General features: G+C 39.8%; 1 protein-coding gene across 1 annotated transcript; it reads right to left on the bottom strand.

Moving 5' to 3' along the window:
* Nucleotides 1-377: 377 nt before the first annotated feature.
* On the bottom strand, nt 378-1,088 carry LOC142165948 (uncharacterized). The gene has a single exon (XM_075224339.1). It carries the CDS (start codon nt 1,086-1,088, stop codon nt 378-380), a length of 711 nt encoding a protein of 236 aa, XP_075080440.1.
* Nucleotides 1,089-22,382: the final 21,294 nt, after the last annotated feature.

Genomic DNA, 22,382 nt, shown 5'->3' with positions numbered 1-22,382 from the left:
TGATTGAGCGCAAAGTACTAATACCACCCATAGAAGTCGTATTAAGTGACATGGCTTGAGCACAGTATCGATTCCTGCAAAAAAGAACCCAAGGTTAGTAAAATAACATTTTTCGACTTCCTTTCCTCTCGTAGGATTTGAAATCATCCCCTTTGACCTTGTGTTAACCTCTCCTTCTACTGCATCGAAGCCTTTACTCTCAGAAATTGACATTGCATTTTGTCTCCATTAACTAGTCTTCTGCCTTGTGTATCCAGATGATGAAAAGAGTGGCATTCTATAACTCCTTGATCAAGAGCATAGTTTGCCAAATGATCAGCTAGTTTGTTCCCCTCTCTGAAAATATGTGTTATCCTGCCATTGCACAACATTAGCATCTACCTTATCTCTTTCACTTCCTCTTCAATAACCCAGGGTTGTTTCCACTCCCTTGTGATGGCCTTCTTGAGCAGTATAGAATCAGTTTCTACCCATATGTTATTCATCTCATTAGTCAAATATTGTTTCAGGGGCTCCAAAATTGCCATTGTTTCTGCTTGAGTGTTTGTCACCTCTTGAATTTCTTTTCCACACGCATAGACCAGATCTCCTTCCTCATTCCTCAAGCAAAAGCCAATTGAACTCCTACCTGGATTACCTTTCGAGGCCCCATCAGTGTTAATTTTTGTCCAACCTGTCATAGGGAGTTCCCATAAAACCTTGTTGAACTTCAGTTTGGGAGTGTAGTTCTCCATCATTCTAAGTATATCAGGCCATCTGAATGGTACTCGATCAATGCCTAGCTTCCTTAGTTTAATAAGAGATTGAATAGTATTGCAGACTTGGTATACCACTCGATTGGTTGACACTGCCTCACCATGCTTGTTGTTGTTCCTCCTTTTCAATAGTTCCCACACAATTATACTAGGCAATGCTTGGAATATTGGTTTGAGTCTCGGATTTACCTTTGTTGTCCAGCATTTCACTATAGCTTGATGCAAGTTTAAGCCCTCAAGAGATAATCCAACATGAGAATAGAAGTAAGACCAAACCTTTAAGGCTGTGAGTGATCGATAGAAAACATGGCTTAATGTCTCTTCCTTTGGCATTACATAACACCAACATTTAGATGGCATGTAGTATCTCAACCTTCTAATTACATCATCAAGTGGTAGCTTACCTTTCCACAGTTTCCACATAAAAAATGAGATCTTAAAAGGCAATCCTTTAACTCACATGTTGTCGTATGTAATAGCTGGATCTTTCCTTCTCCTCAAATATTCCTAAGCTGACTTAACCGTTGACCTCTTTTTTCCAAACACCAGATAGGTTTGTCCAGTTCATCATTCATCGATGGAGCTTGTATGGTGCGCATAATGTGCATAGCTAAGTAACCTGGCAATATCTCTTTGATTTATGTTCATCCCACTGCCCTTCCACAACAACATCATTCATATTATGGATTGTTTCATCAACTATAAACTCTGGGGGTATTACAAAGTAAAGGCCCCCAAGCCTGTCCAATTGTCAAACCAAAATAGGGAAGATCCCATTTTTAGTTTCCAGAAAATCAGATGTTCAGTAGAGTCTCTGCATTCCAACATTTTTCTCCAAACGTGTGATCCACCTCTCCAAGGCACAACAGTTGCATGCATCTTCTTCAAATATTTTTGACTCATAAAAGAGCTCCATAAAGATGGCTTAGTCCTGAAGTTCCACCATAGCTTGCAAAAGAGAGCATTTGACATATCATTTAAGGATCGAAATACCACTCCTCCTTCATGTTTAGGTAAGCATAAAGTATTCCAAGATGCCCAATGTCTAGCTCTATCATCAATAGAATTGCTCCAGTAGAATCTCGTAAATAACTTATGTAGTTTGTTTAAAACATAGGCCGGTGGATTTACTACAGAAAGTAGATGAATTGGCATGGTTTGCAACACACTGCTGATTAGTACTGCCCTTCCTCCGATAGATAATAGTTTCCCTTTCCACGCTTGAAGTTTATCCAGCACTTTTGATATCAAATCTTCATAATACTCCATTTTTCTCCTTTTGTAAAAAATAGGACAACCCAGATAGATGAATGGGAAATCCTTTCTCTGTATACTAGTTATTCCTTCAATCTTCCTAACAACTTCATCGCTTGTAGAATGGTGAACATAAACTGCAGATTTTGCCTTGTTGATTAGTTGTCCAGATGCTGCTTCGTAAGAATTTAGAACTTCTATAATCAATCTTAAAGAAGTAGCATCTGAGGATGAGAAAATGATTGCATCATCTGCATAAGCAAGATGGTTGATCTTAGGGCTCCACTTCGGCATTCCGAATCCATAAAAGTACAGATTATGATGTAAAGCATTTAGACCCCTTGACATTGCCTCTGCAGCCAGTATAAATAGTGTAGGTGATAGAGGGTCACCCTGCTTCACCCCTCTGGTTGACTTTAAAAAACCATGTGGTTGGCCATTAACTAGAACTGAATACCTATTGTTTGATACAATCCCAAAAATCAATCCAATAAATCATTCAGAGAATCCCATCTTCCTCAAGATCTTTGTGAGAAAAATCCAGGAGAGTCGATCATATGCCTTCATCATGTCCAATTTTAGAACTACATTAGGGCCTGCCTTTGTCCTCAATCTAATGTCAGTGATTATTTTTTGAGTGAGTAATACATTCTCAGCAATACTTCTACCTTTTACAAACCCTGCTTGCTCATCAAATATAATATTAGGAATTATATCCACTAGCCTCTCATGAATAACCCTCGATATGATTTTGTTAGAGAAATTACTCAAGCTAATTGGCCTTAAATCCGAGAAGTTTTGGACATCCTTCTTATTAGGTAGTAGGACCAAATTTGTATGAGTCACAAATTTGGGTATTTCCTGCCCACAGAAAAAAGCCTGCACCATGTCTAGTATGTCTCCCCCAATGATTTCCCAACAAGCATGAAATAAATTACCATTGAATCCATCAGGTCCCCCTGCATTGTCCCTATTCAAACCAAACACAGCCTTCTTCACTTCCTCAATTGTTGGCTGCATTGTAAGCTCACAGTTCTGCACTTCATTTAACATTTGGGACATGATCCAATATCCTAAAGTCAGTAGGAATTGTGGATTCATGAAACTGCTACTGGAAGAAAAGAACCGCTTCATCTACAATAGCTGATGGATCTTCTAACCAATTCCCATTCATGTCTTGTATTCTTTTCAGCTGTAGCTTCCTTCTTTTGCCATTAACATGAGCATGAAACAATTTAGTATTTCCATCTCCATCTTTGAACCAAGCCGTACCTGCTGATGATTTGCATTATATATGCGTATATATGTATATAGGATATGGGAAAAGGTTACAGAGTTATATACGCACTACCACCTGATCAGTTGGTATACGTTGATGATTTGCCCACACTGGCCAAGATGATATAATGGGATGCCCTCAAAGGCCTGATAATGTTATGAAACATGTACCTATGCACGACATGACATTCATACACATATGCATGACAATATAAATATTTCATGAATTACAGAATTATCCATACTTACAGGTTGAGTCATTTACTCCATATATCTTCCATGCTGTTATGTACTTATTTATGTGCCTTACATACTCGGTACATTATTCGTACTGACGTCCCTTTTGCCTGGGGATGCTGCGTTTCATGCCCGCAGGTCCCGATAGCCAGGTCGAGAGCCCTCCAAGTAGGCTATCAGCTCAGCGGAGGTGTTAGTGCGCTCCATTTGCTTCAGAGTTGCTTATTTGGTTGGTATGATTTAGACGTGTATTGTTCTTTATGAACATTATGTATTCTTAGAGGCATGTAGACAGATGTCATGTATGTAAAAGATTGTATGGCCTTGTCGGCCTATGTTCAATATACGAGTGGTTATTTTGGCCTTATAGGCCCGTACGTTATATGTATAAGTTTGGATTACATGTTGGATCGTCCAATGTCGAGTATTTCTCCATGTTTTATTGTACTTATCTCATGATAGCCTCTCTGGCTCATTTACATATGATAGTATGATACAAAAGATACATTACGTAGGTACTCGGTTGAGTAAGGTATCAGGTGCCCATTACGGCCCATTGGTTTGGGTCGTGACAGAGCTGATTACTGTTATTAGATTGGGATGCACGCTGTAACATGCCTTATTGGCTTATGGTTATTAAATCGGGTTGCGCACCGCAATAGACTGTTAATTGGTTATTGAATTTCACCCTTATTTGTAATCTCCTTGACTGTTGCACGCTGTATTTACATATCTTCTTTATATGGTGGATTGTTGACTGAGTAGAACAATTTAAAACAAAGAATTTTGAGCATCAAAGTGGCTATACCTGATATTTACATGATTTGATCATATAGTTGTTCTATACTTGTTAAATGATGTTATGGGATATGTTGGCATGTTTGGTTGAGGTCCCGAGGGCTTCGGGTGTGTTTCGGATGCCCAACGGGACATTTTTGGACTTGAAGAGTTAGCAAATTTTGATGGTATTTCTGTTGCACAAGATCCTTCTTCGCAATTGCGTGAGGAGGATCGTGATCGCATAGAGCATTCTTGGAGACCAAGCAATTGTTCATCGCGGTAGCAGAGTAAGGGATGTGATCGCGTAGGTTAATCGGGTGAAGCATCGCGAACACGTGGATTAAGTTGCGTTCGCGTAGAGTTATGTGGACCAAAGCTCGGGCCATGCGTTTGTTCATAGAAAACGTGATTAGAGGCCCGCGAACGCGTAGGAGAGAAAGGCAGAGCATCGCATTCACATGATGATTAATGCGATCCCGTAGAGTTATGTCAGGATCCAGCAAAGTTGTTCTTCGCGATCGCGAGGCTCTTTCTGCGATCGCAATTAAGGAAGCACCTGGGCAGAATGTTTAAGTTCAAAAACGAGGGTTTTGGTCCATAATTTCAAAATTCAATAGAGAGCTCGGGAGAAGGCTATTTTGGAGGGGATTTTCAGAGGAGTGATTTGGGTAAGTGTTCTTCACTCAAATTTGGTTAAATCCCATGATTATGCCTTGATTTTTATCATTTAATTTGGGAATTTGGGGTGAAAATTGGGGAAAATGGAAGAAAAATTGGTGAGTTGATTTTGGGGATTTGAATGGCCTTTTGATGTCATATTTTGGTGAATTTGATATGGGTAGACTCGTGAGCGAATGGGTTTTCCAGTTTTGTGATTTTTATCGGATTCCGAGACGTGGGGCTGGGGGCTGGGTTTGAGCCAATTTCGGGATTTTTGAGTTAATTTGATTATTTTCTCTTGTGCTTTGTTCCTTTAGCGTATATTGATGAAAATATACTGATTTTGGTTTGATTCGGAGAATTGGGAGGCCGAGTCGAGAGGCAAAGGCATCGCCGGTTAGAGTTTGGACTGGTTTGAGGTAAGTAATGATTGTAAATATTGTCCTGAGGGTATGAAACCCCAGATTTCAGATTGTGTCACTACTTTGAGGTGACGCACACCCTAGATGACAAGCCTGGGGGTGTGCACCGTTGGGGATTGTGACTTGGTCCATCCCGTACGACTAATAAGTCGCATATTTGACTAAAAACTATCTGATATCATTGTGTTTTTGGAAAGTATTACTATGTTTTGGGCTGAATGCCATATTTGGGCCTCATGCCAAGCTGTTTGGACCCTTACGGGCTTTTTACTACTATTCCTCACTGTTTTAATTTAATATCTGTACTCAGTCATGTCGTGGTTTGCTGTTTTCATAACTTAGTCTTATTACTCCGTTTTGATATTATAAATGATATTTTTGGGCTGAGCACCCTGTTCTACTGTAGCCCAAGTGGCTTAAGAGATTTCTGACTGAATGTGGCCGAGGGCCTGTAATGTGAGTATATCATGGGATTGTGATACACGCCTTAGCATGTTGTACTGATTTATGATATATGAGAGGCTGATGGCCTGATTTATTATGCCACAAGATGGCTCATAATAGCGCTTGGGCTGTAGGAGCCCCTCCGGAGTCTGAGCACCCTCGGTGAGCGCGAGTACCTAGTGTGAGTGATGTGATGTTACCCGAGGGGTTGTTTGATTTATGTTGTTGCCCGAGGGGCTGATTACGAGTGATTGTGAGGTAGCCCGAGGGGCTGGTTCTATTGATATTTTGCCCTAGGGGCGATTTATGGTACATGTCTTGCCCGAGGGGCTATTTACGTTTCTATCATTTTTACTCACTGTTTCATCACTTGTTTGAAACTATTGAAAGATGTTTTTATGAGAAAATGTTTTTACTGAAACTGAGTTTGTTTTACGAGATAATAGATTTATGTATTGATTTGGAAATGTACTGTATTTGCTGTAGTGATACGACGTGGAATTATCTGTTTTCTTACTACTCAGCTTTCATTTACTTTTTTTACTTACTAAATTGGCATACTCACATTACTCCTTATACCTTATGTGCAGATTCATGAGTTGCAGGTCTTGATAGCTTCGGAGTCGGCAAGGTAGCTGCTTGGCATTCACAGCCCTGCACTTCTCCTTCTTACCTTACTCAAACTATTCTTAGTATCTTTATTTCCGGACTATGATAGTCTTATTGTACTTAGACAGACCTTGTAGTTGCTTGTGACTTATGACACCCCGATGTCGGGCTTGTGTTATTTTCTTCTGCACTGGTTATTTAGACCCCTGTTATGAGATATTACCAATTAATAGCTTAGAAACTGTCTTTTATGAATTAATAGTTTGATTTGGGATTTGTGTCGGCTGGCCTAGTTTCACTATAGTTGCCATCACGACCGTTTTGGTTTTAGAGTCGTGACAAGTTGGTATCAGAGCCTAGGTTACATAGGTCTCACGAGTCATGAGCGGGTTTAGTAGAGTCTCGTGGATCAATACGAAGACGTCTGTACTTATCCTCGGGAGGTTGCAAAACTTTTAGGAAAAACTTCACATTCTTGAATTGTCATGCGAATCTGTTGATTCTGGTAACCAAATTTGTATTATTCTATTTTCTCACAAATGGTGAGGACACGTGCTACCAGTCAGGACGGACGACCACCAGCACCACCAGTTTGGGCCACTAGAGGACGAGGATGCGGTCGAGGCCGTGGTAGGGGTAGAGGTGTAGCTTGCACAGTAGCTAGGGCAGCACATGCAGATCCACCAGCCGCCCTAGTTCAGGATCAGGTCCTAGTTGCGAATGCTCTAGAAGTACCAGCTTATCCTAGGCTTTCAGGAGGCCCTAGCCCAGATTCTATCAGTATGCACTAGCCTGGCCCAGGCAGTCTCAGTTACTATGGCCGCAACTACTTCTCAGGCAGGGGGAGGCACTCAGACTCCCACCGCTCATACCCCTGAACAGGTTATACAGGGACTTCAGACACCGGGGGTACCTCCAGCCCAGCCGGTTATAGCTGCTCAGGATTATGTAGCTCCTAGTATACCAAAGGATGAGCATCGTAGATTGGAGAGGTTTGGTAGACTTCAGCCTCCGTCATTTAGTGGTGCTGAGGGTGAGGATGCATATGGTTTCTTTAATAAGTGTTAGAGGATACTTCGGACCGTAGGTATTCTGGAGACCGGTGGGGTCTCATTCACTACTTTCCAGTTCTCCGAGGCTGCACTTAGTTGGTGGGAGGCTTACGAGAGGCGTAGTCCGGTTGGCGCAATGCCCCTTTCTTGGTATCAGATCTCCGTTCTCTTCCTGGAGATGTTTGTACCTAAGTCTTGCCGAGAGGAGCTGTACAGGCAGTTCGAGCAGCTTCGTCAAGGTGACAGATCTATTACACAGTATGAGATATGGTTCTCTGATTTGGCTCATCATGCGGTATGGTTGGTTCCTAGAGACCGGTAGAGGATCATGAGGTTTATAGATGGCCTTGGTTTTCAGCTTCGGTTTCTTATGACCAGAGAGAGAGAGAGTATTTGGTGCTACCTTTGATGAGGTTGTTCACATATCTCGACAGATTGATATGGTTCGTGGTCTGGAGAAGGTTGAGAAGGAGGCTAAGATGCCTCGTGGTCAGGGTGGAATCAGTGGCACTCCTCATAGGGGTCAGTTTCAGCATGGTAGAGGCCGTCCATTCAGACATTCTCAGTCAGCTCGCCTAGTTTATCATGGGGCATCATCGGGCCATAGTTCTTACAGTTCTCATCAAGGCCATTCCTCACTTAGTGCCCTTCCAGCCTAGAGTTCATCCCGTGCTCCATCAGTTCAGGGCTCTTCTATGCAAGGTTCTTCTGCTAGTCATCTCGGTGCTAGGGGTTCCCCTCATTCCCCGTGTCCAGTACTAGGAGGTTGTTATGAGTGTGGAAAGCTGGGGCATATGTGGATACAGTGTCCTCGACAGCTTGGGGGTCTGTCTCAGCAGAGGAGTCAGCCATTGACTTTGGAGTGGAGGATAGTCAGCTAAGAGTCTCCCCATAGGGGGAGGTCGATCAGGTTGTGGTCAGGCCCATTTCTATGCAGTCTCAGCCAGACCAGATGCTATTGCTTTAGATGCAGTGATTACATGTATTGTCTCAGTTTCCCACACAGATACCCCTGTGTTATTTGATCCTGGTTCCACTTTTTCATATGTGTCATCATATTTGGCTCGTTATTTGGATACATTCCGTGAGTCTCTTGTTTTATATATTCTTGTATCTACTCCAGTGGGCGATACTATTGTTGTGAACCGCATATATCGGTTGTGTGTGGTGACTATTGGGGGTTTGGAGACCCGAGTGGACCTTTTATTGCTTTGTATGGTTGATTTCGATGTGATATTGGGCATAGATTGGTTATCTCCGTGTCATACTATTTTGGACTGTCATGCTAAGACAGTGACGTTAAATATGCCAGGTGTGCCACGGATTGAGTGGCGAGGTTTGGCTCATTTTGTTCCCAGTAGGGTGATTTCATTTTTGAAATTCCAACGGATGGTTGGGAAGGGTTGTCTTTCTTACTTGGCCTTTGTAAGGGATGTCAGTGCAGACACTCCTACCATTATTCAGTCCTGGTAGTGAGGGACTTTCCGGATGTGTTTCCTGCAGACCTGTCGGGCATGCCACCGGACATGGATATTGACTTTGGTATTTATTTGGTGTCGGGAACTCATCCCATTTCTATTCCACCATATCATAAGCACCAACGGAGTTGAAGGAGTAGCTTCAGGAACTCTTTGATAAGGGGTTTATTTTGCCTAGTGTGTCACCCTGGGGTGCGCCTGTTCTATTCATGACGAAAAAGGATGTCACTATGAGGATGTGCATTGATTACAAACAGCTGAACAAAGTTACAATCAATAACAAGTATCTTTTACCTCATATTGATGATTTATTTGACCGGCATCATGGAGCGAGAGTGTTCTCCAAGATTGATCTCCGTTTAGGGTATTACCAGTTGAAGATCAGGGACTCAAACATTCTTAAGATGGCTTTCAAGACCCGATATGGTCATTATGAGTTATTTGTGATGTCTTTTGGGCTGACCAACGCCCTAATAGCGTTCATGCATTTGATGAACAACGTGTTTCAGCCTTATCTCGACTCGTTTATCATTGTATTCATTGATGATATTCTGGTGCACTCCCGTAATTAGGAGGAGCATGCGGAGAATTTGAGAGTGGTATTGCAGCAGTTGAGGGAGGAGAAGCAGTATGCAAAGTTTTCCAAGTGTGAGTTTTAGCTCAGTTCAGTGTCTTTCTTAGGACACGTGGTGTCCAGTGAGGGTATTCAAGTTGTTCCGAAGAAGATAGAGGTGGTCCAAATTTGGCCCAGACCGTCCTCAACCACAGAGATTCGCAGCTTTCTTGGTTTGGCGGGTTATTACCGTTGGTTCGTTCAGGGATTTTCATCTATTGCATCACCCTTAACCAAATTTACTCAAAAGGGTGCTCCATTCAGGTGGTCGGATGAGTGTGAGGCGAGCTTTCAGAAGCTCAAAACTGCCTTGACCACAACTCCAGATTTCTTATATGTTGAAAGCCCTAAATTTCTAAGGTTCTGTGTGTTAGCATAACTACTTGATTCTTGTTTAAGTTTCTGTGATTATCTTGCCTCGAATGTGTTTTCTACTGAGTTTCTTATGCCTAATTTATATCATCTCTGTATGTTTATGTTCATCTTGATTGTTCAAACTTGCCTTTTTCTATCGATACTATTTAACCTGCATGTTTGCTATGTCTGGTTATTCTACTCTATATATATGTTGAATACTGAATCATGACTTCCCTTTTGATTGATTTTGGATCTCCAATTTTATAGTTTGATTGAAAGACCTTCCCTTAAACCCTCAATTTCTACCTCTTCTATTCAAATTAACTGATTCGCCTACCTTGTTTGCTGTGGTACTTTATTGTTACTGAACTATTTCCTTAATTAGAGTTTTTCTAAACTTAGCCCTAATTGTTTACCCTATACTTACTGAATTTGATTCTTTCCTTATTAGTCATACACCGATTTCTTTACTTATATGCTACTTGTTCTTACCATTTGAATTGATTCCCTTAACTTAAGTGAGTACTTGTCCTGATTTTGCTCTAATTAATTCTGAGTTCCATAATTATTATGCTACTATGATTCTTACCTTATTTGTATCTGATTTCAAGCTACTATATACACACACACTCTCTCATTAACACAAGACATGAACACTTTGGTTAAAATCTCTCTCTCACACTTAAACTTTCTGCTCTCTCTCTCTCTCTTTTATGCTACTTGCTACTATTCTGAGTTAGCCGGCTGCAAGCCAAGGCCAACTATTGTGTTCTCCTACTCCTTCACTTTTGTTTACTGTCTTCTCTACTGGTATGTTCTAGTTTCAATTCAAGTTTCAACAATAATATGGCTCTTTTATTACTTTAATTCATCCTATTTCTAGTTTGCTTTTACTTATGGTTCTGCTGTGAAACTTGCAGTTAATACGCTTACATGATTAGCATGTTATGAACTCCCCTTCTTTAGAATCAGTATGAGCATGCTACCCTTTCTATGTACTCTGTCTTCATGTAATCTCGCACTATCTGGACTCTGATAGGAATACCCTCTAAGTAGTCTGCACTCATAACTGGTATGGTTCTGGAATTGAATCATGTGGATCCTATACTGAACCCTCTTAAGTATTGCTGGTTCTGTGACCCTGTCTGATCAGTTGTGTCTGAGCATGTCTGTACCAATTCCTAATAACTTTGCTTGTTATGTGTTCACAATTATGTGTTCTATGTATCCCCAAATCTCTTGACCACTGTTTGTGACTACTAAACTTGCTTTGGTTCTGTGACCCCTGGCTGTGTATGAACCTGTCTTAAGGGTGTTGTGTTTGGACTGTTGTTTACTATTGTTTTACTAAATTATTTCAAACAGACTTCTCTGTAATATTGTTTTCCATACTAAGACCTTTCAAACTATGTCAAGTGTCACACTTCCTTTTTCACACCCCCGAAATGGGTATAAGGGAGTTTTTCCAATTAAAGTGACAATAATCGAAACAGGATTATTTATTTAAAATTCAGAGTCGCCACTTGGGATAATTTATGGTATCCCAAGTCACCGGTTTAAAATTCCGAATCGAGGAAAGTTTACTCTTATTTATGGTTTGCGAACACAGAAATCCGGGTAAGGAATTTTGTTAACTCGGGAGAAGGTGTTAGACATTCCCGGATTCCATGGTTCTAGCATGGTTGCTCAACTATTAATATTGGCCTATTTATCTGATTAATTACACATTTTAAACCTACGTGCATTTTTTACTTTCTAACCGCTTTTAATGTTTATAGAAAAGTTCAAGGTTATTTAAAACACATTGTAAGCCATGCTACATGAAATGCACTCGCGGTTCACGACACGTTCTATTTAACCTTTTTGAAAATTAGAATCGGGTCACATTAAATGTACACCCGGGAGCCGTACCCGTAGCCATGATATGTGTTTAATTAACGCGTCTAAAGCAAACTATTAAATTTATTTTTTAGTATCTAAGTTATAAAATATGAGGGCCATAGGTGATTCAGTTATGAATGGCACACCTCAATCTATCTTTAAAGAATTATACTTAGTTAAAAGGTCTAATGATATTCTTATTTAGAAAGGGTGTGAGCTTAATATATAACTATTAATTGTAAATAAAATTGGGGTACATGCTGGCCTTCATTGTTTAAGCAGATCTTGGTTGAACATACTGAAATCTTTGATTATTAAAGAAGAATTTGGGCCAACAGTAGACCGTTGAGTGATCCACAGATAATCATTAATATTAGTTGGGCTCAAAGCTGAGCCCAATACATAATTAGGGGACCAGGGGCGAGCAAGTCGGCTTGTCATGGCGTGGCCTTTTAATTCGGCTGATTTCCAGCCCAGTTCCTGGGCAGGGAAACCGATTTATTATTCAAAAGAAATAGAACAGGAGTTCAAGGTCGCTTTGACCTGAAGTTGAGACCAAGGACAATGAATAAATTTAAATGCAGGCAAACCAGCCTAAGTTCCACCAGGCTGCCTTGCTTGGGCCTTGGCCAAGCCTAAACCAAAACCTAGATTCTCTCTTCACAGCATATCAAAAAATCAACAGGAAAATCTAATTTAAATCATGCCATTAATGTGAACTAAGCTTCAAACTCGACCATACATTAACTCAGGATATTGTAAAATCAGTTTGATGAGCATACAATTCATAGCAGAATGGTTAAGTGCTTTAACTGCAGTCCAGCACGCAAATGCTAAATAAAACGCAGGTTGGAATTTACAAACCCAGCCTGTTTAACCAAGTTCTTCACAGTTCACTTACACATGAAAAATGTACAATGACATGTTCGATACAATATATCACTTCTAAGTTGATTTGAACTTCTAGGTTATGAGCACTATCCTAATAACGATAACATACTTAATAAGAAAACAAAATGTACAAGAACTATAAAGTAAACATTTAGGCAGGAATTCGAAAATAAAGAACTACAATTCCACAAACAATTGAGCTACAACATCATTTTTCTGCACTTTCAAAGTTGAAGAAATTCCTTAAACAACAAAGAAAAAAAATAGAAAGTAAGCTTCAGCAAAGACAAGGAGGCAATAGCGATCAACAACAATGTTCACCTCTTTTTTAGACCAGCCTTAAACCTAGAAAACCAAAAACTCCATGAAAAAGAAGCTCTTAAAGTTCTAAGAGAAGTTCAGAAAACCAGCCAATAATGTAGAGAATTTTTATATTCTTCTAGCATATTAAATTCTGATGAGTTTTTCAGGACTTTGGTGCAGAGAATAGTGCTGAAAGTTCGTTTTTGAGTAAAAGGAAGGACACTACTTATCGGCCTAAAAGGCCATGTGCTCAAAACAAATCAGGAAAATATTCCCTCAGCCTGAAAAGGCATCTTTTTTAACCAACTGGGACAGCTGGTTGTCCTTTATTGGCTTAGCATATTTGTGCTAACCAAATAGGGGCAGCTGCCCCTGTTCTAGAGTCTTCCAAATAGGAAATATCTGGAAACCCTTGCTCTTATTTCCCAACATAAACCCCCTGAGTTCTTAGTTGTTCAATTAAACCCCCCCTCCAAAGTCATAATGACTACAGAATAATGCAAACAAAATAAAGAAAATCAAATGGAGCAAAACTTCTAATTCACTTAAGCTTTAGACTAAACCTAACATTTTGCTCAAATAATGGAATCAAAATGAAACCAGGATATAAACAGTAATCACAAACAAACATAATTAATCTAACTAATTCATGCCAGCTAATCACAGAAAATAACTATGCGAATCAAGTCCATTAATTAGCTTAGCCTAAATCGAATTTAACTTTCTAATACCTTTTTATTAATTAGCCTATGAGGTTACTGACAATTACTAAAAAGAAACAGAGATGAATGAGACTCCGAATTGACACGGACAAACAAGATGAGAAACATTGGTCAGAAGATGTGAACATCAAAGAGAAAGAAAAGGAAAAGAACAGAGAAAAAGAAATAAAACTTGAAGCAAAAGGGAAAATTACCTATGCTAACTCTGGCTACACAAAACACCCGACCAATTTTCTTCAAAGAATGAAATGAATCTTCAACTAACATTAATCGACTGTCCTTGATAAGGATTAATCGATTAATGTAAGTTTGGGGTTCAAACACCCATACACTGACCAAGATCAGAGGGAAGGGAAATTTAGGATTTTTTCGAACCTTAGATTCAAAATCCGACAGAGTTGGGTCTGATTTGAAGGGAACGAAGGGGATATTTGGGAAGAGGCGGGGTAGGGGGTTGAATGGTGTGAGTTTGTGCTTATTTGGGTGATTTAGGGTTTTCGGGGTTCCGAATTTAGATCTAAAATTCAAGGTGTTTGGTGGTGATTTGAAAGAAACAGGTTAGAGATTTGAAAAGGGGAGGGCAAGGAGGTCATGAGGTGTTAATTTGGTGGTGTTTGGAGGTGGTCCGCCGTCGTGAGGCGATTTCCGGTAGGCGGACCACGGCGGAGACAGCGAAGTGTATGAGGGCGGCTAGGGTTTGGGTGTTTCTGAGTTTGAGAGATGGAGATGGGAATTGAGTTAGGGTTCGAATGAGGGGGGTGGAAGGTCTTCGGACAATTTTATATTGGGGGATTATTTGTTCTGGACCGTTGGATCACTAGGATCCAATGGTTGTGATAAAATAGGGACAAAACAGAGTCGTTTGGTGGTGGGGGGAGACATGGACTGGGTAGCTAGGGCTCTTGGGCTCGGATTTTGGGGCGGGTTTAGGCGAAAATATTTGGGCTTCAGCCCCTTTTGGCACAATTAAAACAAAACCCTTTTGCTTAACCCTTTATTTCCTTTTCTTTTTGTTTTTCTTTTTCCTTTCCCTATTTTTTTCTTTCATTAAAAAAAATCTAAATTAAAATCCTAAATTAATCTAGATTGTAAAACTAACCATTTTCCTAAAAATTATAAAAATTCCTTGATCCTTAATCAAAAAGGAAAATCAATAATCTAACAATTAAAGGTAAAAATGTAAAATGGGCAGTGTTTTTGTAATTTTCATTTGTATTGAAACAAATAATTAACTAATTAATCCTAAAAATATAAAAATAAAACCTAAATGCAATGCATGATATTTTTGTATTTTTCAAGATTTTAATAAAAGTAAACATGTACAGAAATGCCACCAATTAACACAAATTCCCACAAAATCCTATAAAATTGCAAAAATTGGGAAAAATTTATTTTCTTAGATTTTATGGGAGTAATTCCTATAGGGAAAAAATCACGTGTTCACAACTGCCTTTCTTTTCTCGAAAACACGAAGAGTTTTCATGCAAAGATAAAGTGAGCAGATACGAGCGATTTTTGCCCGTTTGAATACTCTGTGGGAAGTATTTTTTGAAAGATTTTACCGAACCTTGCTTTCGAGGTTACCTACATATACTTGGCTATAAAGGAATCAGGTCATTGTAGTTCGGAAAGGTTTGGTAGCTGGGACTACCGGGAAGCCATGATTTCACTACTGCTGCTGCTGCTACTACCTGCTGAACTCCTTATTACACCGAGACAAAATAAAAAGAAGCTAGGCTAAACTATGATCTATGAATTACAAGAATCTTATCTACCATATTCAAACTTGGTCTTGCTGCTTCTACAGTTTTGTTGTGCATCTTGAACTGTTAACTCGCACTCTCAAGGCGAGCTTCTATTGTTGCTAACACGAATTGGATTCTAAAATGAGTTCCCTTATTTTTCAGGTGGGTGCCTGATTGCCAATACTTGAACTGCATTCCCTTGTTTTACAGTGAGCGCCTGATTACTAAAACTTAAATTGTATTCCTTTGTTCTTCAGGTGGGCGCCTGATTGACAAAAACTTGAACTGTATTCCCTTGTTCTCCAGGCGGGCTCTTGATTGTCAAAACTTGAAATGTATTCCCTTGTTCTCCAAGTGGGCGCCTGATTGCCAAAACTTGAAGTATATTCCTTTGTTCTCCAGGTGGGCGCCTGATTGCCAAAACTTGAACTGTATTCCCTTGTTCTACAGGTGGGCGCCTGATTGCCAAAACTTGAATTGTATTCCCTTGTTCTCTAGGTGGGCGCCTGATTGCCAAAACTTGAACTGTATTCCTTTGTTCTACAGGTGGGCACCTGATTACCAAAACTTGAATTGTATTCCCTTGTTCTATATGTGGGTGCCTAACATTGCAATAAAACAGACAAAACAAAAGAAACGTTTCTGCCCCAGTTTGGTATCAAGGCGCATGTGTGAGTGTTCATCGAATCATGTTACCTAACATCTCTAAGAATTTAAAAGCTAAATCCCATTATCCTGTAGGGTCCTGAAAATTTCAAATTAAATCTCATCTTAAGAGTAAAAACTGTAAAGCTAAATTTTGTTTCCTAATGGAAGAACTTACGCTAAATCTTTTAACTATGAAGGTCTTAAAATTTAACTAAATATCATTTTCCAGGAGGGTCCTGAGAACTTCAAATTAAATCCCATTATCCAGGCGGGTACTGAAGATTTACGGTCGAACCTATCTGGTACATGCTTTCCTCACAGAGGGTTCCTCCAGAACAAACAAAATTTCCTGCCCCTATTTCAATCAAAGAAACCTTATCAGTTTAAAAAATGTGGTAGTTAGTTTGTGGCAGTCTTGCTGAAGGTGGCCTTTCCACTACCGTGCTTTGTTCTAACTGGTTGCTTTGAACTTACCAAGAATTGTTTGACTTTCTGACTGAATCTCTCCTACGGGACTTTGAATGACCCGTGTGACCTGCACACACCCGCTGTTTTACATTTCTGTCCTTCCTCTGCATTTTCCACAAAATTCACAAACCACTCGACCACTTGAACTTTCACTAACACTTTATTTTCCATTTTTGCATCGTGCTATTTCTGGTATGTTTTGGCCGCACTTTGCTTTGTGCAATTTTAAAGTTGGTAGTAAGCTTTGAAATCCTTTCTTCCTTGCTTAAACAAGGCTGAAATTGGAAAAGACTTAGAGAAATAAACCCAAAGGAAATGAAATGCAATGACTTCGAGAGTTAGTAATAAAGAAGAAAATCCAAAACTGGATGACTGTTTGAGGGAGAAAAGGAAGAAAGACTTATTTGAGTGAAGCAGCTGGCACCAATGATCATGACATACATTTCGGATTAATCAGCCCAACCTATTCAACCAATCACCTTTCAGTTGTTATACTTTATGCCCCAGGATTTCCATATTCCAATCTCTTTGAAAAGTCACCGACCTTGTTTGGCTTGGGGCGCCCTGAAAGGTTTTCACTAACAAACCTCTCTCATTTGTTTATCTCTCAACTCATTGTCACCTCACGGTACCTGTGAAAGTTTTCACCGATAAGACTCTCTCATCTTTCTATCGCCCTACGGTGCCTGCGAGGATTTTCACCAGTAGGATTCTCTCATTTCCTCATTTTCCTTGTGCAGAGCGGAGTGTTGCCCCTGATACGAATCGTACCTCTATCTAGCTTGACTTGACATTCTCAAATATTGATCGGAATGTCTTTGAACCGTAATGTGGACTTTTGGATAGGGAGGGAAAGAATATTATAAAGGCTTAAAAACAACTGAAATGGGTTCAATATTACAACTTTTGGAATCAGATCTCCTACGAAACTGCAACTTCTGCCCCAGTTTCTTTGCCTGAGGACTTTTGAATTTTATTTTGATGGGACCGAACCATGAGGCTGCCTCCGTATCTTTTAAAGGAATCAGGTCGAACGTAGTTCATGTCATAGGAGTTGCTTTGTTTTTGTTACTTTTTTTTTTCTCTTCCTCTCTTTTTTTTCTTTTCTTTTTTTTTGTTTGTTCTTTTTATCTTTTTCTCTTCTTTTTCCTCTTTTCTTGTTTATTTACCTTTTGTGTCTGTATTTCTGAACTTTTCTACTCATTCCAAAAGAGGGGTACAAAGAAAATAAATAAGGCTCAAAGGGGTAACAAAGGGTAAAGTGTTTAGATAGCAGAATAAAATGTCTTCGTCATTCCAATCTTCAAAACATGCTAAGTACAAACAACACAATTTAAACCAAAGAAATCATATATAATATCTTTTGACAGCATCAGAATTGATAGCCATATCTACACATTTGCCTTCTATATCTGTTAAATACAAAGCACCATTGGACAACACTCTCGTTACGATGAACGACCCCTGCCAATTTGGGGCGAACTTGCCTTTTGCTTCAGCCTGATGTGGAAGGATGCGTTTCAATACTTGCTGACCCACTTCAAATTCCGGGGACGCACCTTATTGTTGTATGCTCTTGCCATGCTCTTTTGATACAACTGGCCATGATATACTACTGCCAATCTTTTCTCGTCAATCAGATTTAATTGCTCCAAACGGGTTTTGACCCACTCATCATCATCAATTTTGGCTTCAACAACAATCTGAAGAGATAGAATTTCAACTTCCGCGGGTATCACTACTTTAGTACCATATACCAACAAATAGGGAGTTGCACCTACTAAAGTGAGAACAATAGTGCAATAACCTAGCAAAGCAAAAGGCAACTTCTCATGCCATTGCCTGGAACCTTGCACCATTTTCTGAAGTATCTTCTTTATGTTCTTGTTGGCCGCCTCGATAGCTCCATTTGCCTGGGGGCGATACAGAGTGGATTTTCGATGTGTAATCTTGAACTGTTGGCATAATTCTTTCATCAAATGACTATTAAGATTAGCACCATTGTCTGTGATGATTACCTTTGGGATTACAAACCGACAAATGATATTTGAATGAACAAAATCGACCACTTCCTTCTTGGTCATAGATTTGAAAGTTTTAGCTTCAACCTACTTAGTGAAATAGTCAATGGCCACCAGAATGAACGTGTGCCCGTTTGATGCCGTGGGCTCAATTGGTCCAATGACATCCATGCCCCAAGCAACAAAGGACCACAATGCGGACATTGTGTGCAACTCAGATGGCGGAAAATGAATCAAGTCTTCGTGAACCTGGCATTGATGACACTTGCGCACAAAGCTGATGCAATCTCGTTCCATGGTGAGCCAATAATACCCTGCTCAAAGAATATTCTTTGCCAGAACATACCTCGGTCATGATAGTCATGGCTTGCTTAGCATCGATGCACCTCAACAACCCAAGATCTAGAGTTCTTTTGTACAAAATTCCCCCGCTCTAGAAAAATCCACTAGCCAAACGTCGAATTGTTCTCTTTTGATCACATGTGGCTTGTATCAGATATACCCCCATCCTGTGTACTCCCTGATATCATGGAACCACGGTTCACCATCAAGTTCTTCCTCAACCACATTATAGTAGGCATGCTGATCACGAACTTAAATATGCAGAGGGTTGACATAAGCTATGTATGGATGGTGCAACATTGACGCCGAGGCAGCCAAAGCATCGACAACCTCATTATAGATCCTTGGAATATGCCTGAATTCTATTGATCAAAATCGTTGACAAAGATCATACAAACATTGTTGATACGGTTTGATCTTTAAGTCCCGAGTCTCCCATTCTCCTTGAATCTGGTGCACCAAAAGATCCGTGTCTCCCAAGACCAAGACTTCCTGAACTCCCATATCTACAGCTAACCTTAATCCCAAAATTCATGCCCCGTACTCAGCCATGTTGTTGGTACAATAGAAATGAAGCTGGGCCATAACAGGGTAGTGATGCCCTGTTTCACAAACAATCACGACCCCTATTCCGACACCTTTCATGTTAACGGCTCCATCAAAGAAAAGTTTCCAACCTGGTTTTTCAACCTGATCTACCTCGTCAATATGCATCACCTCTTCATCGGGAAAATACATTCTTAATGGTTCATACTCTTCATCCACCGGATTCTCGGCCAAATGATCGGCTGATGCTTGGGCTTTTATCGCGGTTCGAGTCACATAGATGATGTCAAACTATGTGAGAAAAATCTGCCACTTAGCAAATCTTCCTGTGGGCATAGGCTTCTAAAAGATATATTTTAGAGGATCTAGGCAAGAAATGAGATAAGTAGTGTCTGACGACAGATAATGTTTCAACTTTTGTGCCACCCAAGTCAGGGCGCAACATGTCCTTTCAAGGGGAGTATACTTAACCTCATATGATGTGAACTTCTTCCTGAGATAATAGATGGCCTGCTCTTTTCTATCGGATATCATGTTGATCCAGTACGCAACCGAACGATTTGTCCAGGACTGTCAAATAAAGAATTAAAGGCCTCTCGGGTTCTGGCGAGACCAACACAGGTGGGTTTGAAAAGTACCCATTGATCTTATCAAATGCCTCTTGGTACTCATCAATCCATTTGACTGCATCATCCTTCTTCAGCAACTTAAAGATGGGCTCACAAGTTGTTGTGAGTTGAGCAATAAACCTGTTGATGTCGTTCAAATGCCCGAGCAGACTCATCACTTCTGTCTTGTTCCTTGGAGGTGAAAATTCTTGGATAACTTTGATTTTTGACGGGTCCAATTCAATGCCTCAATGACTAACTATGAATCCCAACAGTTTTCAAGATGGAACACCAAATGCACACTTGGCAGGGTTAAGCTTAAGATTGTACCTGCGGAGCCTTTGGAAAAACTTCCTCAAATCTCCGACATGGTCGGCGTGTTGCTTTGACTTTACGATCATATCATCCATATAAACCTCAATCTCCTTGTGTATCATGTCATGGAACACAATAGTCATTGCCCTCAAGTAAGTTGCCCCAACATTTTTCAAACCAAATGACATTTTTCGGTAGCAATAAGTCCCCTATGGTGTGATAAATGCTATCTTTTCTGCATCTACCTCATCCATCAAAATTTGGTGGTATCCCGGATAACAATCCTCAAAAGAACCAATCTCATGTTTGACACAATTATCAATCAAAATATGGATATTTGGTAGTGGAAAATTATCCTTTGGACTTGCTTTGTTGAGATTGCGTTAATCAACGCACACCTTGGTCTTGCCGTCCTTCTTTGGCACTGGCACAACATTAGCTAACCAACTGGAGTATCGCATAACTCGAATGAGCTTTGTATTTAACTGCATTGTGATTTCCTCCTTGATCTTCACACTCATGTCAGTTTTGAACTTTCTTAACTTCTGCTTGACAGGAGGGAATGCTGGGTCAGTGGGCAATTTGTGAACCACCAAGTCAGTAGTACTTAGACCCGGCATGTCGTCATATGACCATGCAAAAATGTCTTTATATTCAAACGGTGCTTTGATTATTTCCTCCCTAATTTGTGGTTCCAAGTGTACACTTATCTTGGTTTCCATGATATTATCTGGATCCCCTAAATTGATTGCTTCAGTTTCATTCAAATTAGGCTTGGGTTTCTCTTCAAAGTGACTTAGCTCTTTACTAATTTCCTCAAATACTTCCTCTTTATCATATTCTATTTCATCATCACACTCTATTTCTTGGATTATTATTTCAGAGTTAGATTGGCTTTTAAGACTGGGCTGAAGAATCCTCATGCATCTCATGTCATTAAAACCAGCATAAAAGAACAGAAAGAAAAGAAAATAACACTATCAGGAGTAATGGAAAAGGGAAATTGCATTTCATTAAAATTAAAGGATAGAAGGGTTTGTACATCAATAGACAGAAATAAAATCTGAAATACAACCCTGGAATAATCCAGATAAACTGAAAGGAAAACAAAGCAAACTACCAAAATTCCTTCCGGGTAGGGAGATGAGTAGCATCCCAATTGTTAATCTTCACTTTTGTATCCGCTTTGCTGGAACCTTCCCCAGTTTCTACCATGTTCACTTCATCAAACAGACTCTAGAACCTTTTAACCAATTCCTCATCAAAATCAACTACATGCCTTGGAACTGTTGACACTAGATGCTTCACAACCCCTGCCTTGATGAAAGACCTGGAGAGACGTGGGACAGGCTTAGGGAGCGACCATGCCTTCTTTTTTAGCATTCGAGCCTTCTTCACATCATCCCTTGCAGGCTAGAAACCCAGACCAAATGTACCCAGATTTTCACGCAAGGACACTGGCTGCACTATGTAGACATGTGATTTTTGACCATCCCCAAGATTTTTCATATTTTAGCACGTAAATATTTAATTTAGGCCTAATAAATCTATTTCAACTCATTTTTACTCTTTTACTTTTATTTTATTACAAGAAAACGAAAATTACAAAAAACTAATTTCATTAATGTTTTGTAGTTATTTTTAATCTTGAAAAATATCAAAAATAGTGTTTGTTTTAATGGTCAGTCTTATATTAATAGTTATTTTATTTAAGTAGGACCAATTAATAAATGAGATCGTATTTTAATCTCGTTCGCGTGGAAAGAATAAAGCTTGGGCTTGAGCAACCCATTTTTAGGCCTAATTTTGGACCTAACCCATAATTTCCAAGCCCATAATTCCTAGGCCCATACCGCTAACCTAATCCCTACCCCTATATAATAGTACCTAACACCTAAATACGGGGACACCGAAAAACACACCATCAGCCGATAAAAAAAGAAAAGGCAGCGC

Source organism: Nicotiana tabacum, chromosome 11 (genome assembly GCF_000715075.1).
Source record: "Nicotiana tabacum cultivar K326 chromosome 11, ASM71507v2, whole genome shotgun sequence".
NCBI lineage: Eukaryota > Viridiplantae > Streptophyta > Magnoliopsida > Solanales > Solanaceae > Nicotiana > Nicotiana tabacum.
Note: the sequence above shows the minus strand (reverse complement) of the source record. Positions and strands in the feature narration are given on the sequence as shown.